General features: G+C 57.0%; 1 protein-coding gene across 3 annotated transcripts; it reads left to right on the forward strand.

Annotated features, from left to right (window-relative positions):
* Positions 1-1,124: 1,124 nt before the first annotated feature.
* Positions 1,125-12,625, forward strand: LOC145340767 (upstream stimulatory factor 1-like). 3 transcript variants are annotated; one of them, XM_080185228.1, is made up of 9 exons: positions 1,125-1,207; positions 2,763-3,289; positions 4,335-4,384; positions 7,235-7,356; positions 7,623-7,748; positions 8,017-8,182; positions 9,881-9,971; positions 11,423-11,482; positions 12,531-12,625. In XM_080185228.1, exons 2-8 carry the CDS (start codon positions 3,282-3,284, stop codon positions 11,454-11,456), a joined length of 597 nt encoding a protein of 198 aa, XP_080041354.1. In that variant the 5' UTR covers positions 1,125-1,207; positions 2,763-3,281; the 3' UTR covers positions 11,457-11,482; positions 12,531-12,625. The 3 variants fall into 3 exon arrangements, with proteins under 3 accessions (XP_080041354.1, XP_080041355.1, XP_080041356.1); XM_080185229.1 differs by having other exon boundaries at positions 7,626-7,748; XM_080185230.1 differs by lacking the exon at positions 7,623-7,748.
* The last annotated feature ends 4,631 nt before the right edge of the window (positions 12,626-17,256 follow it).

A 17,256-nucleotide genomic window follows, 5' to 3' on the forward strand; every position in this document is an offset into this window, starting at 1 on the left:
ACTCTGGGATTGGATACCCTGTCCCCAGGCTCACTCTGGGATTGGATACCCTGTCCCCAGGCTCACTCTGGGATTGGATACCCTGTCCCCAGGCTCACTCTGGGATTGGATACCCTGTCCCCAGGCTCACTCTGGGATTGGATACCCTGTCCCCAGGCTCACTCTGGGATTGGATACCCTGTCCCCAGGCTCACTCTGGGATTGGATACCCTGTCCCCAGGCTCACTCTGGGATTGGATACCCTGTCCCCAGGCTCACTCTGGGATTGGATACCCTGTCCCCAGGCTCACTCTGGGATTGGATACCCTGTCCCCAGGCTCACTCTGGGATTGGATACCCTGTCCCCAGGCTCACTTTGGGATTGGATACCCTGTCCCCAGGCTCACTCTGGGAGTGGATCCCCTGACTCCAGGCTCACTCTGGGAGTGGATCCCCTGTCCCTAGGCTCGCTCTGGAATGGATCCCAATGCTCCCAGGCTTGGTCTGGGAGTGGATCCCCTGTTTCCAGGCTCGCTCTGGGAGTGGATCCCCTGACATAAGAACATAAGATAAAAACATAAGAAGTAGGAGCAGGAGTAGGCCATCTAGCGCTTCGAGCCTGCCCCGCCATTCAATACGATCATGGCTGATCTGAAGTGGCTCAGTTCCACTTTCCCGCTTTCTCCCCATAACCCGCTGACTCCAGGCTCGCTCTGGGATTGGTTCCCCTGACTCCAGGCTCGCTCTGGGATTGGTTCCCCTGACTCCAGGCTCGCTCTGGGAGTGGACCCCCTGTCTCCAGGCTCGCTCTGGGATTGGTTCCCCTGACTCCAGGCTCGCTCTGGGATTGGTTCCCCTGACTCCAGGCTCGCTCTGGGATTGGTTCCCCTGACTCCAGGCTCGCTCTGGGATTGGTTCCCCTGACTCCAGGCTCGCTCTGGGATTGGTTCCCCTGACTCCAGGCTCGCTCTGGGATTGGTTCCCCTGTCTCCAGGCTCGCTCTGGGAGTGTGAAGAGTCTTGGTCCCTCTTCTACGCTGCGTGCTGACATAAGCAATGTAGCCCTGCCCCATCACAACGTGATGTCATTGCGGGCTGGCTGCGTCCACTCAGCGTGCTGACGTCATGCCGTCCCGCAGCCGTAGTGGCTCCGCTGCCAGTACCGGGCGCCTGCGCAGTTGTGGTGCAGCGCGCGGTGGGAGCGAACGGGCGGCGCGAGCGGGAGTCGGGTAAAAACCGTTCGGGGCTTTGGGGGGGAGGGGCGGAGCCACGAGCGCCCACTGACCAATCCCCTTCATCCTCCCCCCCCCCCCACCCCACCGGCGGCCAACCCCCCTTCAACTCCTTCATTGGCCAATCCATCAACGTCCCCTCCCCCACCCAGTCCTCAGGGGCCCCATCCCCCCTGCCCACCCCACCCCACTGCCCCCCCCTCCCCATCCCGTCCCACTGCCCACCCCCTTCCCCCACCCCACCCCACTGCCCTATCCATCCCCACCCCCTCCCACTGACTACCCCACTCCACTGCCTGCCTTCCCCCACCCCGTCCCACTGACCACCTTCCCCCTCCCACTGACCACCCATCCCATCTCACCAGACTGCCCACCTTCCCCTGCCCCACCCCACTCCACTGCCCGTCTTCCCCCACCCCCATCCCAGCCCACCTCACTGCCAGCCTTCCCCACCCCATTGGAAAACTCCACACTCACCCAATCCTCAGGACCACTGCCCCCTCCTCCACCTGATAATTCTCCCCCCCGACCCACACCCCATTGGCCAGTTCCCCCCATCCTGGTCCCCATTGGCCATTTCACCCCCACCCCTGTCCCCTTTGGCCATTTGCCCCCCACCCCCCATCCCCATTGGCCATTTGCCCCCCACCCCCCCATCCCCATTGGCCAATACAGCCCCACCCCCGTCCCCATGGGCCAATTCCTCCCCACCCCTGTCCCCGTTGGTCAATTCCCCCCCCTTCCCCATCCCCATTGGCTAATTCCCCCACACCCCCATCCCCATTGGCTAATTCCCCCCTCCCTGCCCCCATTGGCCAATTCCCCCCTCCCTGTCCCCATTGGCCAATCCCCCCCCACCCCCGGCCCCACTAGCCAGTTCCCCCCCCCCCCGACCCCTGACCCCGTTGGCCAAATTCCCCCGGCCCCATTGGCCAGTTCCCCCCCCCGACCCCATTGGCCAATACCCCCCCCCCCCACCCACCCACCCACCCCAACCCCATTGGCCAATACCCCCCCACCCCATTTGCCAATACCCCCTCCGCCACCATGTCCCCATTGGTCAATTCCCCCCCCTTATTGGCCAATTCCCCCACTCCCCATTGGCCAATTCCCCCCCCCTCCCCATTGGCCAATCTCCCCTTTCCCCAACTAACCAATCCCCTTTAGCCAACCATTGACCAATCCCCTTCACCCACTCTGCTCTGACCAATCCCCAGTCTTTACTGACTAATCCCCTTCAGCCTCTCATCCCCAATAAACAATCAGCTTCACCTCCCTCTCCGCTGACTGAACCCTCTCATCCCCCTGCTCTCCACTGACCAGCTTCCTTCACCCTATGCTGCTGACCACTTTGCTCCAACCCTCCACTGACCAGCCCCATCCTCCCCTAATTCTGTGCTCACCTTGGACTGACCAACCCTGTCCTGGAATGTTCCTGAATCCCTCTGTGGGGCTTAGTACCGTCACCCGGGAGAAGATGTGGTGGTTAGGGAGAGATGTGGTGTTTGGTGAGTTGAGGAATTTCTAACCACTGTTTCTGTTTTCCCTCCAGGCTTTTGGAGAGCCAGGGAATACTACAACGCACTTACGTTGAAGATTCTGTGGGGTCACTACTGAGCACTTAGCCTGAAGTTTGGAGAATTGCTGTGATGCTCTTAACAGTGAAGAGGCAGGCTTCATAGAATTTGTTGCAGCACTCTTTTGGTTGCAGATCAGAGCGCCAGAATCGATGGACGTACATTGAAGAGTATTGTTGTGTTGAATTCGCTGTGGTGCACTTAAGGATCGAGGATTTGAAATTTGCTGCCGTCGCTACGACGCACTTAACAAAGTTGAAAAGTCGAGTTCAGCGAGCTTCTACCCTGTTCTGCGGTCAAAGACTCCTGGTTTGAGGATTTGCCACGGCGGTGTTGCATTGGGGAGTGGGGGTTCCCTGAGATCGCGACGACACTCTTTACACTGGAGAGTCTGTGTCCTCTGAAACTGCGACGGCGTTCTAACGTTGGAGAGCCGGGGCAGAGGGCAATCGCTATGGCGCTCTTGCATTGGTGATGAGTCACAGGACCAGAAGATGAAAGGGTTCGTGGAGTCTGTACCTATGTTGGCCACAGGGTCAAGTGGGTCAGAGGAAGGATGTGTGAAGGAGGTCACCTGAGCACCCCCTCTTTTCGATAAATTCATAGAGCTTTACAGCACAGAAAGAGGCCCTTCAGCCCATCGTGTCTGCGGCGGCCACCAGCACCAATCTATTGTAATCCCATTTTCTAACTTGGTCCAGAGCCCTGTACGCTATAGTGTTTCAAATGCTCATCAAAACGCTTCTTAATGTTGTGAGTGCTCCCACCTCTACAACCCTTTCAGGCAGAGAGTTCCAGATTCCCAACATCCTCTGGCTGAGTAAGGTTTTCTTCAAGTCCCCTTGCCTGATATATAAGTCTTTAAAGGCCCCTCTACAAATGGGAAATGTTCCTTTCTCTCAACCCTATCTCTGTACCATATATAATCTTACACACATGAATCAGGTCCCCCCTCAGCCTTCTCTGCTCGAAGGAAAACAACCCCAGCCTAACCAGCCCCTCTTCATAGCTGAAACACTCCAGCTCAGACAACATCCTGGTGAATCTCCTCTGCACCCTCTCCATTACAATTACATCCTTCCGATAGTGCGGTGACCAGAACTGCACACAGTACTCTAGCTATGGTCTAGCCAGTGTTTTATACAGCTCCATCATGATCTCCCTGCTGTTATATTTTATACTTCGATTAATAAAGGCAAGTATCCCATGTGCCTTCTTAACCACCTTATCTACCCATCCTGCAGCCTTTTGGGATCTATGGACTTGCAGCCCAAGGTTCCTCTGGTCCTCTATATTTCCCAGCATCCAGTGTTCATTATGTAATCCCTTGCCTTGTTAGTCCTCCCATAATGCATCATCTCACATTTTTCAGGGTTAAATTCCATTTGTCACTATCCTGCCCATCTGACCAGCCCATCGAGACTATCCTGTAATCCTGCATACTCCCTCACTACCCCTTCTGTTCCCTTGTTCTCGTCTCCTCTCGATATATCTCTATCTACTCTCTTTTTCTTGCGCACACTAACCAGACCATGTGTTGTTTTCAGACAGCAGAACGCTTCAGGAGGGGAGGAGGGCACACTTCATCTGCAGGAAGGTAGGCTGTCACTTTCCACCTTCCCCAATATCTTGCTATGCTAATGTGCAAGCTCACATTTGTGTGTATACGTCTGTGTATGTGTACGTACGTGTGTGTGTGTACGGATGTGTATGTGTGTGTGTGTACGGATGTGTGTGTGTACGGATGTGTGTGTGTACGGATGTGTGTGTGTGTGTACGGATGTGTGTGTGTGTGTGTGTGTACGGATGTGTGTGTGTGTGTGTGTGTACGGATGTGTGTGTGTGTGTGTGTACGGATGTGTGTGTGTGTGTGTGTGTGTGTACGGATGTGTGTGTGTGTGTGTGTGTGTGTGTACGGATGTGTGTGTGTGTGTGTGTGTGTGTGTGTACGGATGTGTGTGTGTGTGTGTGTGTGTACGGATGTGTGTGTGTGTGTGTGTGTGTACGGATGTGTGTGTGTGTGTGTGTGTGTGTACGGATGTGTGTGTGTGTGTGTGTGTGTGTACGGATGTGTGTGTGTGTGTGTGTGTGTGTACGGATGTGTGTGTGTGTGTGTGTGTGTGTACGGATGTGTGTGTGTGTGTGTGTGTGTGTACGGATGTGTGTGTGTGTGTGTGTGTGTGTGTACGGATGTGTGTGTGTGTGTGTGTGTGTGTGTGTGTGTGTACGGGTGTGTGTGTGTGTGTGTGTACGGGTGTGTGTGTGTGTGTGTGTACGGGTGTGTGTGTGTGTGTGTGTACGGGTGTGTGTGTGTGTGTGTGTGTGTACGGGTGTGTGTGTGTGTGTGTGTGTGTACGGGTGTGTGTGTGTGTGTGTGTGTGTACGGATGTGTGTGTGTGTGTGTGTGTGTGTGTGTACGGATGTGTGTGTGTGTGTACGGATGTGTGTGTGTGTGTGTGTGTGTACGGATGTGTGTGTGTGTGTGTGTGTGTGTGTACGGATGTGTGTGTGTGTGTGTGTGTGTGTACGGATGTGTGTGTGTGTGTGTGTACGGATGTGTGTGTGTGTGTGTGTGTGTGTGTACGGATGTGTGTGTGTGTGTACGGATGTGTGTGTGTGTGTACGGATGTGTGTGTGTGTGTGTGTGTGTACGGATGTGTGTGTGTGTGTGTGTGTGTACGGGTGTGTGTGTGTGTGTGTGTGTGTGTGTACGGATGTGTGTGTGTGTGTGTGTGTGTACGGATGTGTGTGTGTGTGTGTGTGTGTGTGTACGGATGCGTGTGTGTGTGTGTGTGTACGGATGCGTGTGTGTGTGTGTGTACGGATGCGTGTGTGTGTGTGTGTGTACGGATGCGTGTGTGTGTGTGTGTACGGATGCGTGTGTGTGTGTGTGTGTACGGATGCGTGTGTGTGTGTGTGTGTACGGATGCGTGTGTGTGTGTGTGTGTGTACGGATGCGTGTGTGTGTGTGTGTGTACGGATGCGTGTGTGTGTGTGTGTGTACGGATGCGTGTGTGTGTGTGTGTGTACGGATGCGTGTGTGTGTGTGTGTGTACGGATGCGTGTGTGTGTGTGTGTACGGATGCGTGTGTGTGTGTGTGTGTACGGATGCGTGTGTGTGTGTGTGTACGGATGCGTGTGTGTGTGTGTGTGTACGGATGCGTGTGTGTGTACGGATGCGTGTGTGTGTACGGATGCGTGTGTGTGTGTGTGTGTACGGATGTGTGTGTGTGTATGTACGTGTGTGTGTGTACCTGTGTGTGTGTACGTACACATATGTGTGTGCGTATGTACACGTGTGTACGCGGCGTGTATGCATACACTGTATACACTGTGCGTACACTTTGTGTACATACACTGTGCGCGTGCGTACGTACACTGTGCGCGTGCGTACGTACACTGTGCGCGCGCGTGCGTACGCATGTGTGCGTGCGCGCGCGTGCGTACGCGTGTGTGCGCGCGAGCGTACGTGTGTGCGAGCGTGCGTGCACGTGTGTGCGAGCGTGTACTTGCGTGCGTACACGGCATGTATGCATACACTGTGTATACACTGCGTACACTTTGTGTACGTACACTGTGCGCGCGCGTACGTACGCTGTGCGCGCGCGTACGTACGCTGTGCGCGCGCGTACGTACGCTGTGCGCGCGCGTACGTACGCTGTGCGCGCGCGTACGTACGCTGTGCGCGCGCGTACGTACGCTGTGCGCGCGCGTACGTACGCTGTGCGCGCGCGTACGTACGCTGTGCGCGCGCGTACGTACGCTGTGCGCGCGCGTACGTACGCTGTGCGCGCGCGTACGTACACGTGTGCGCGCGCGTGTGTTTACATACGCGTGTGTGTACGTACGCGTGTGCGTGTGTGTACGTACGTGTGTGCGTGTCTGCGTACGTACGCGTGTGTGTACGTACACGTGTGTATGTTTGTGCATATGTTCATGCGTATGTACACATACATACATAGATGTGCCCACATATACTTTGATGTACACGTGTGGACATGCATGCGTAAGTATACACGTGTGTACTTGTGTACGTATGTGTGCATTGTGGGTCTGTATATAGTCTTTGGCACAGTGGTTAGCACCAGTGCCGCACTTGGGTTCCATTCTAGCCTTGGGTCACTGTCTGTGTGGAGTTTGCACGTTCTCCCTGTTTCTGTGTGGGTTTCTTCTGGGTGCTCTGGTTTCCTCCCACACACCAAAGATGTGTTGGTTAGGTGGACTGGCCATGCTAAATTCTCCCTCCCGAACAGGCATCAGAGTGTGGTGAGAAGGGGATTTTCACAGTACCTTCATTGCAATGTTAATGTAAGCCTACTTGTGACACCGATAAATAAATTTTGGAAACTTTTTAAACAGCCTTGGAATGTGTGCTGAGCTGCTGTGTGTCTCTGTATTTCCTGAACAGCAGTTGTATTGTGCGTGTATGTGTCTTCCAATCTTTCAGGGGGAGTTCCACAGGAAGAGGACCAGGATCCACCAAGCATCACCAGTGTCCAGTCCCCAGGCTCCTTCACCACCGACCCTGCCGTGCGATACATCTTCCGTACTGACAACAGTGGAGGGCAGGTAAGGCATGGTGTGTGCGCTTGCATGTCTTGGAGTGTGACCGAGGGCGGGTGTGGGATAAATTTTAACTGTCGGATTATCGCGCACGCTACAATAAAAGGTTAAGTGATCTGGCTGGGGAAAAGAAGATATCCCTCGGAATTCGTGCATTGATACACAAGGCCACCAGGGACGGAGAGATAGTGGAGTGTAGGGCAACCAGTGGGGAAGGAATCAAATGGCTGAACTTTTACGAGTTTTCTCTCTTTCACTTTGCCGCTCTCCAGCAGGTGACGTACCGTGTTATTCAGGTAACCGATGCCCCTTTGGATGTCCAGAATGAGGGCACGGCAGCAGTGAGTGTACTAACCACAGCACCCGGATTCTCACCCACATCGCAGGCCATGACGCAGGTAAAAGTGCCACCCTGTACTGAAGGCTCAGCACCTGCCCTAGGAGCTTAACTCTGTATCTAACCCTGTGCTGTTCCTGGTCCCGAGACTTGCTGATTGATGCTTTGTGTTTATAGGGTCAGTGAGAGATCAGTTGTCAGCAATATCGCTGGTGAAAATGCCTGATGCGCACTTCTGTTTTTTTCATTCTCTCCTGATTTGATATATGATGGTTAATCAACATTTTTTTCCGTTTTCCACTTTTTCAACCCCCACCTTCCCTCTCTAGTCTGTCCTACAGGGGTCCTTCATCAATGGGGAAAATACGGAGATCGAAAGCTCAGGATCGGAGACCCGCTTTGCCTACCTCCCCACCGCCGATTCCTCTGCGACTGCTGTGGTGACATCTCAGGGCTCTGATGCCATCTTGAGCCAGGCAGCCTCAGCTGCAGCCGGTAGGTATACCCTGGGATGGAGTTAGGCTCTAGTTCCACTGAGACCAGAGAAATTATCGCACCGTAACAACGTCCAACTCAGAATGGAGTCAGCTCAACAGGAATAAATTTCCCTATCTCTCTGTCACAGGGCAGCACGGTGACACAGTGGTTAGCCCTGTTACCTCACAGCAGCAGGGACCTGTGTTCAATTCCCAGCTTGGGTCACAGTCTGTGTGGAGTTTGCACTTTCTATGTGTCTCCATGGTTTCCTCCGGGTGCTCCAGTTTCCTCCTACCATCCGAAAGACGTGCTGGTTAGGTCATTGCCCATGTTAAATTCTTTCTCAGTGTACCCAAACAGGCGCCAGAGTGTGGTGACAAGGGGATTTTCACATTAACTTTATTAGCGTGAACCTATTTGTGACAGTAATAAATAAACTTCAAACTCTCTCTGTCAGTCACTCCCTGGCCCTGCGCCGCTCCTTGCCTCTCGCACTCTCCTCTCTCTCTTCTGATCCAGAAGGTGAGATCGCAGGGGACTGAGGGTAGAATATTAGATTTGAGTGAGGATTGGCTGACTGACAGAAAGCAGAGGGTCAGGATAAGTGGGTCCTTCTCTGGCTGGCGAAGTGTAACTAGCCGGGTGCTGCACGGTCAGTCCTCAGACCTCAAATGTTTAAGATCTATGTAAATGATCTGCAAGCAGAGACAGAGCGTAATATAGCAAATTTTGAGGATGAATCTAAACTAGATGGGAAAGCAGGCAGTGAAGAGGATATAAAGATAGGCTAGGAGAATGCGCCAAAATTTGGCAGATGGAGTTTAATGTGGATAAATGTGAGGTTATCCATTTTGGCAGGAAAAAATAGGCAAATTATTACCTAAATGGAAAGTGGGGGGGGGGGGCAGCTGTTGAGGAGCTGTCTCAGGGAGCAACTGAAAATACGTATCGACGGAAAAACTGTGCAAGCACAAGCCTAAGCTCTCGAGCACCTCTTTAAATTGTATTTTGTTCCTGGTATTGCATCCTGTCCTGGATTGAGGTGGCATGGTGGTTAGCACTGCTGTCCCACAGTGCCAGGGACCCAGGTTCAATTCCTGGCTTGGCTCACTATCTGTGTGGGGTTTGTACTTTCTCTCCGTGTCTGCCCCCGTGATTTCCTCCGGGTGCTCTGGTTTCCTCCCGCAGTCCAAAGGTGTGCAGGTTATGTTGATTGGCCGTAATAACTTGTTCCTCAGTATCGGGGAGATTAGCAGGGTAAATGTGTGGGGTTCTGGGAATGGGGATCTGGGTGGGACTGCAGTCGGTGCAGACTCGATGGATCGATTGGCCTCTTCCTGTACTGTAGGGATTCTATGAGGTTGAAGCAAAAACCTAAAAGCCACCTGGCCAATCGTATAAGCAGAAGGATCACATAAGATTGTATTCTGTTGGGTTAAATTTAGTCCTTAATGGGCAAATTTGCAAGCTTGATTGTGGGTGGGTGCATGTCTGATTCTGTTACGAGACCACAAACGTAAATATTGTTCGAGTGTTTGCTAATGTCCCATGTTTTTCCGCACTAATTCATGTATTTCTGGATCTATTTCTCTTTTTCTTTCTCTGTCTGTTACTAGGTCTCTTTCTCTGTCTTTGTCTCTCTCTTTCTCATGTTTTGTGCTTTTATTCCTGGTTTATTAATTGGACCTACTTTCTCTCCGTTATTCCCCAATCCAGGTCAGTTCTATGTGATGATGTCGCCACAGGACGTATTACCAGGGAGTACCACCCAAAGATCGATCACTCCACGAGCCCACCCCTACTCTCCGTAAGTAATAGCACATTGGCGTGCACACAGACAAACGCCCCCTCATGCACCCTCTGTGTCGCACCCTGTGTGTCGCACGCCTTTGCATGCACACTAGTCTCACTTTCCCCATCTTGCACTCTCATGCATGCTGTTGCAAGCACGCCCTTGCACGCCCGCTTTTGCACACATGCCCGCTTTTGCTTGCATGCTCTTGTTTGCATGCCTCGCACGCACATTCTTGCTTGCTTGCACGCTCTCGCTCACTTGTGCATGCATTCGGTTGTGCGCACACTTGCTCACGTGCGCACTCGCCCTCACTCGCTCGCGCACTCCCCCTCGCTCATGCACTCCCTCTCGCTCACGCGTGCACTCAACCCTTGTTCGCTTGCACATGCTCACACTCTCACTCACACGCACTCTCACGCATGCTCTTGACTGCACTCTCATCTCTCTTTCCCCACCTCGTGCTCTCATGCCCGCTTTTGCACGCACGCCCGCTTTTGCACGCATGCCCACTTTCGCTTGCACGCCCACATGCTCTCGTTTGCACACATGGTCTTTTTGCACGTCCTCGCACGCACACACTTGGTCACTGGCACGCTCTCACTCACTCGCACATGTAATCGCTCTTGCTCGCAAACCCTCAGACCCTTGCTCGCTCTACATGCGTACACTCATGCCCACTCACTCCCTCTCTCTGTCGGCTCGCTCTCTCTGTCTCTTTCTGTGTCAGCCTCGTTATCTCTCTCTCTGTCAGCCCCGCTCTGCCTCTCCCTCTCCCTCTGTTGGTGCCACTCTCTACCTCTGCCGCCCTCCCTCCCTCCCTCTCGCTGCCGCCCGCCCTCCCTCTCTCCCTCCCCTCCCTCTCTCCCTCCCTCCCTCCCGCCCTCCCGCTGCCGCCCGCCCTCCCTCTCTCCCTCCCTCTCTCCCTCCCTCTCTCCCTCCCTCTCTCCCTCCCTCTCTCCCTCCCTCTCTCCCTCCCTCTCTCCCTCCCTCTCTCCCTCCCTCTCTCCCTCCCTCTCTCCCTCCCTCTCTCCCTCCCTCTCTCCCTCCCTCTCTCCCTCCCTCTCTCCCTCCCTCTCTCCCTCCCTCTCTCCCTCCCTCTCTCCCTCTCTCTCTCCTCCCTCCCTCCCTCCCTCTTGCTGCCGCCCTCCCTCCCTCCCTCTCTCCCTCTCTCCCTCTCTCCCTCTCTCCCTCTCTCCCTCTCTCCCTCCCTCCTCCCTCCCTCTCTCCCTCTCTCCCTCTCTCCCTCTCGCTGCCCGCCCTCCCTCCCTCGCTGCCGCCCGCCCTTCCTCCCTCCCTCTCGCTGCCGCCCTCCCTCCCTCCCTCCCTCCCTCCCTCTCTCCCTCTCTCCCTCCCTCCCTCCCTCCCCCTCTCTCGCTGCTGCCCACCCTCTCTTGCTGTTTCACTTTCTGACTCAGTCTCTCTCTCTATTTTGTTCAATTTCTGTTTCTCTCTCTCTCTTTCAGAAAGTTGGAAAGTCCCTCGAGTTGCGAGAGATGATAAGAGGCGAGCACAGCACAATGAGGGTATGTCAGCTTTGAACCCTCTGGAAAGTTCTGCAGCTGCTTTGTAGATGGTTGGAACTCGGAAAGCTGCTGCCCTTCCCATCACCTTTCATCCCCCATGCCTTTGCTGAAATTGTACCTGGGGAAAGTGGCGGGTGAGGTTGTTGGGCGAGGCCTGGTGTGGTGGGCAAGGCCTGGGCTGGTGGACAAGGCCTAGGAAGGTGGGGGATGGAGCAGGTGGGTGAGGCCAGGGGAAGGTGAGCGAGGCTTGGGGTAGTCCAATCTGCCCTTTCCCAAATTGAGACCAATTTTTTGTCAGGCTGCAGATTGAATGTTGGCGGGTATAGGTCAAGGATAGAGTGGGCAAGTCGGGCAGGATTACCGAATGGAGCACCTCTCACAGACTGACCCCATCCCCCCCCAGCCCAACCCCCCTACCCCGAGGTCCTCACTGACAGTCAAACCCCCACCCCAGGGTCTTCACTGACAGTCATACCCCCACCCCGGGGTCCTCACTGACAGTCACAGCCCCGCTCTCTGTTCCTCCCCGGTTGCAATCCCTTTGGTGACCAGCACTCAGGATGGTGCTGCTCTAGCTGCAGATCTGTCTGTCACTCAGATGGGGAGATGGGGACAGACGTCAGAATCTGAGAGGGAGAGGGACACCCTGCCCCATGGAAAACCCAACCATAACACCCCCCCCGACCCCCAGACTGAGAGACTCCTCCTCCCCACCCCCAACCAAGACTGTGAGACTCCTCACCACCCCCCAGACTGTGAGACTCCTTACACCCCCCCCCGAGACTCTGAGACTCCTTACTCGTGCCCCCCCCCAAGACTCTGAGACTCCTCACCACCCCCCAGACTGTGGACTCCTCACTCGTGCCCCCCCCCAGACTGCGAGACTCCCCCCCCCCCCCCCCCCCCCCCACCGCCCCCAGACTGAGATCCCCCCCAGACTGTGAGATCCCCCCTTCTCCCTCCTGGTCTGACACTGCCCCGCTCTGTCTTTGTTTTATTCTCTCTCTGTCTTCACTTGCACCCACTTACCAATCCCTTATCATTGCAGTGGAGAGACGCCGACGAGATAAGATCAATAACTGGATTGTGCAACTGTCGAAGATCATTCCGGATTGCTCTGTAGATAGTTCAAAGACAGGCCAGGTAAGTGGATCCCTCAGTAAATCTGGAAGTTAAAGGCGACAACGTACAGATGCTGTTGATCTGTGAGGCAATGTCATTAAATCTCCTTCAACTTACTAAACCTGTTCCCATTCACTCCCACTGTACACAATCCCAATGGACCCAAACCCGTTCCCATTCACTCTCACTGTACACAATCCCAATGGACCCAAACCCCTTCCCATTCACTCTCACTGTACACAATCCCAATGGACCCAAACCCCTTCCCATTTCCATTGGAAGAGATAACATAGATAGGTAGTGTTGTAGAGACTGAAGAAGGTTACAGAGATAGGGAGGTTTGTAGGGGCTGGAAGAGGTTACAGAGATAGGGAGAGTTGTATGGGGTGGAGGAGGTTACAGAGATAGGGAGAGTTGTATGGGCTGGAGGAGGTTACAGAGATAGGGAGAGTTATAGGAGCTGGAGGAGGTTACGGGGATAACATTGTAACTGAGGCTGTGAATGAGGTTTGTTGGGTGTCAGAGATACAGCAGCAACACAGATTTGATTTGAGCTGATGTTTACGAAGGGTAGAAGGTGCTCGCATTGTGCTACTAAGAATATAAGAGTTACCTGATACAATTGGCTCTCATATTCTTCTTCCAGACTTCAGCAGAGGTGTGGATTGTCAGGTAGGATAAACTGTAGAATCGCAGAACTCTACAGTGCAGAAAGAGGCCCTTTAGCCCATCGAGTCTGCACCGAACACAATCCCACCCCCATATCCCTCTCTATTTTACCCGCTAACCCTGTAACCTAAGCATCTCAGGATACTAAGGGACTATTTTAGCATGGCCAATCAACCTAATCTGCATATCTGTGGACTGTGGGAGGAAAACGGAGTACCCGGAGGAAACCCACGTAGACATGAGGAGAATGTTCAAACTCCACACAGACAGTGACCTGAGCCGGGAATCGAACCCAGGACCCTGGAGCTGTGAAGCAGCAGTGCTAACCACTGTGCTACCGTGCCACCCCACCAATGAAAGGTTTAATTTGCTTCTGCACAAACACGAAAGAGTTTGAATATTTCTAAAGCAGATAGATACTTGATTATCAAAGGGATGAAAGATTATTGGGTGTTGGTAGGAATCTGGTTTTGAGATCACAATCAGATCAGCTGTGACTTTATTTAGTGAAGGAGCAGACTCGAGGGACAGAATTTTGTCACCATCTCTGCTTCCCTGGGCTCTGTTCCCTTTCTCTGTGTTCCCTTTCTATCAATCTCACTGTCTGTCTGTCTCTATCTGCGCTTTTCTTTCTGTGAGCCGCTCTCTCTGTCCCTCTCTGTCTCTGCCTGTCCCTCTCTGTCTCTGCCTGTCCCTCTCTCTGTCTCTGCCTGTCCCTCTCTCTCTCTCTGCCTGTCCCTCTCTGTCTCTGCCTGTCCCTCTCTGTCTCTGCCTGTCCCTCTCTGTCTCTGCCTGTCCCTCTGTCTCTCTGCCTGTCCCTCTCTCTCTCTGCCTGTCCCTCTCTCTCTCTGCCTGTCCCTCTCTCTCTCTGCCTGTCCCTCTCTCTCTCTGCCTGTCCCTCTCTCTCTCTGCCTGTCCCTCTCTCTGCATGTCCCTCTGTCTCTCTGCGTGTTCCTCTGCCTCTCTCTGTGTCTCTTTCTCCTCTGCGTATCTCTCTCGCTCTGCGTGTGTGTCTGTCTCTCTCGCTCTACGTGTGTCTGTCGCTCTGCGTGTCTGCCGCACCTCCCTCCGTCCCCCTCCCTCCCCCTCCCCCCAACATACGCACCCTCCCGCCTCCACCCTTTCCCCTCCCTCCCCATCCGCCCAACACACGCGCCCCCTCCACCCCATCTCCCTCCCCCCACCTCTCTCTCTCTCTCTCTCTCTCTCCCCCTCCTCCTCCCCCCCTCCTCCTCCTCCCTCCCCCTCCTCCTCCTCCCTCCCCCACCTCTCTCTCTCCCCCCTCCCCCCTCCTCCCCTCCCCCCTCCTCCCCTCCCCCTCCTCTCCTCCCCCTCCCGCTCCTCCCCCTCCCGCTCCTCCCCCTCCCCGCTCCTCCCCCTCCCGCTCCTCCCCCTCCCGCTCCTCCCCTCCCGCTCCTCCCCCTCCCGCTCCTCCCCCTCCCGCTCCTCCCCCTCCCGCTCCTCCCCCCTCCCGCTCCTCCCCCTCCCGCTCCTCCCTCTGCCCCTCCTCCCTCTGCCCCTCCTCCTGACCCCCACATCCTCCCTGTCTGTCCCCCTTCCTCCATCCCCCTCTCTCCGTTCCCTTCCCTCCATCCCCCTCTCTTTGTTCCCTTCCCTCCATCCCCCTCGCTTTGTTCCCTTCCCTCCATCCCCCTCGCTTCGTTCCCTTCCCTCCATCCCCCTCCCTCCATTTCCCCCTCTCTCTGACCCCTCCCGCTGCCCCCTCCCTGATCATAGCACCCCTCCCCCTGACCCCCTCACCCCCAATCTCCTCCCTCAGACGCCTCCACCTGTCCCCTCCCCTGCCCCCTCACTCCCCTCCACCTTACTCCTGTCCACCTCAGCCCTCTCCTTCCCTCCCCCTCTCCTTTCCTCCCCAACCTCCCCTCCTTCCCTCCCATCCCTCCTTCCCCTTCCTCCCATCCCTCCCTCCTGTCCCTCCTCTCCCCTTCCTCCCCCGTCCCTCCCCTCCAACACAGTCCCTCACCTCCGTCCCCTGCTGCCCCCTCCCACCCCCGTCCGTTCCCGCCACCACCCACCCTATCCCATACCCTCCTCCTACTCCCGGTACCCTGTCGCCCCCTCCCCCCATCCACCCGCTCCCACCCTGTCCCCACCTCCTCTCCCCCCACTCCCCCCACCCCCTCCCTGCTCCACCACCCCTTCCAGCCTCCTCCCACCTCCGCTCCTTCCAGCTCCCTCCCGCCCCTCCCTTGACACCCTCCCCCTGTCTCTCCTCCCTGCCGTCCCCCTCCCCTGCCACCCCCTTCCCCGCCGCTCCCTCCTCCCGTCTCTGCCCCCCTCCTCCCGTCTCTGCCCCCCTCCTCCCGTCTCTGCCCCCCTCCTCCCGTCTCTGCCCCCCCCTCCTCCCGTCTCTGCCCCCCTCCTCCCGTCTCTGCCCCCCTCCTCCCGTCTCTGCCCCCCTCCTCCCGTCTCTGCCCCCCTCCTCCCGTCTCTGCCCCCCTCCTCCCGTCTCTGCCCCCCTCCTCCCGTCTCTGCCCCCCTCCTCCCGTCTCTGCCCCCCTCCTCCCGTCTCTGCCCCCCTCCTCCCGTCTCTGCCCCCCTCCTCCCGTCTCTGCCCCCCTCCTCCCGTCTCTGCCCCCCTCCTCCCGTCTCTGCCCCCTCCTCCCGTCTCTGCCCCCCCTCCTCCCGTCTCTGCCCCCCTCCTCCCGTCTCTGCCCCCCTCCTCCCGTCTCTGCCCCCCTCCTCCCGTCTCTGCCCCCCTCCTCCCGTCTCTGCCCCCCTCCTCCCGTCTCTGCCCCCCTCCTCCCGTCTCTGCCCCCCTCCTCCCGTCTCTGCCCCCCTCCTCCCGTCTCTGCCCCCCTCCTCCCGTCTCTGCCCCCCTCCTCCCGTTCTCTGCCCCCCTCCTCCCGTTCTCTGCCCCCCTCCTCCCGTCTCTGCCCCCCTCCTCCCCTTCTCTGCCCCCCTCCTCCCCTTCTCTGCCCCCCTCCTCCCCGTCCTCTGCCCCCCTCCCTCCCCGGTCTCTGCCCCCCTCCTCCCGTCTCCTGCCCCCCTCCTCCCGTCTCTGCCCCCTCCTCCCGTCTCTGCCCCCCTCCTCCCCGTCTCTGCCCCCCTCCTCCCGTCTCTGCCCCCCTCCTCCCCTTCTCTGCCCCCCTCCTCCCCTTCTCTGCCCCCCTCCTCCCCTTCTCTGCCCCCCTCCTCCCCTTCTCTGCCCCCCTCCTCCCCTTCTCTGCCCCCCTCCTCCCCTTCTCTGCCCCCCTCCTCCCCTTCTCTGCCCCCCTCCTCCCCTTCTCTGCCCCCCTCCTCCCCTTCTCTGCCCCCCTCCTCCCCTTCTCTGCCCCCCTCCTCCCCTTCTCTGCCCCCCTCCTCCCCTTCTCTGCCCCCCTCCTCCCCTTCTCTGCCCCCTCCTCCCCTTCTCTGCCCCCCTCCTCCCCTTCTCTGCCCCCCTCCTCCCCTTCTCTGCCCCCCTCCTCCCCTTCTCTGCCCCCTCCTCCCCTTCTCTGCCCCCCTCCTCCCCTTCTCTGCCCCCCTCCTCCCCTTCTCTGCCCCCTCCTCCCCTTCTCTGCCCCCCTCCTCCCCTTCTCTGCCCCCCTCCTCCCCTTCTCTGCCCCCCTCCTCCCCTTCTCTGTTCTCTCCCCCCTCCTCCCCTTCTCTGCCCCCTCCTCCCCTTCTCTGCCCCCCTCCTCCCCTTCTCTGCCCCCTCCTCCCCTTCTCTGCCCCCTCCTCCCCTTCTCTGCCCCCCTCCTCCCCTTCTCTGCCCCCCTCCTCCCCTTCTCTGCCCCCCTCCTCCCCTTCTCTGCCCCCCTCCTCCCCTTCTCTGCCCCCCTCCTCCCCTTCTCTGCCCCCCTCCTCCCCTTCTCTGCCCCCCTCCTCCCCTTCTCTGCCCCCCCTCCTCCCCTTCTCTGCCCCCCTCCTCCCCTTCTCTGCCCCCCTCCTCCCCTTGCTTCCCTTCCCTCTTCTTCCCTCCCTCTCCCCCTTCCTCCCTCCCTCTCCCTCCCCTTCTTCATTCCCCCCTCCTTCTT

The sequence above is a fragment of the Carcharhinus amblyrhynchos genome, unplaced genomic scaffold (genome assembly GCF_965287045.1).
Source record: "Carcharhinus amblyrhynchos unplaced genomic scaffold, sCarAmb.v2.hapA chromosome_1401, whole genome shotgun sequence".
In the NCBI taxonomy this organism is placed as follows: domain Eukaryota; kingdom Metazoa; phylum Chordata; class Chondrichthyes; order Carcharhiniformes; family Carcharhinidae; genus Carcharhinus; species Carcharhinus amblyrhynchos.

Bases quoted from the DNA above. Each gene is read 5' to 3' on its own strand.
- LOC145340767 (XM_080185228.1), top strand. The intron at 4,385-7,234 runs GTAGGCTGTCAC...CCAATCTTTCAG, and splicing joins CACACTTCATCTGCAGGAAG to GGGGAGTTCCACAGGAAGAG. The intron at 7,749-8,016 runs GTAAAAGTGCCA...TTCCCTCTCTAG, and splicing joins CATCGCAGGCCATGACGCAG to TCTGTCCTACAGGGGTCCTT.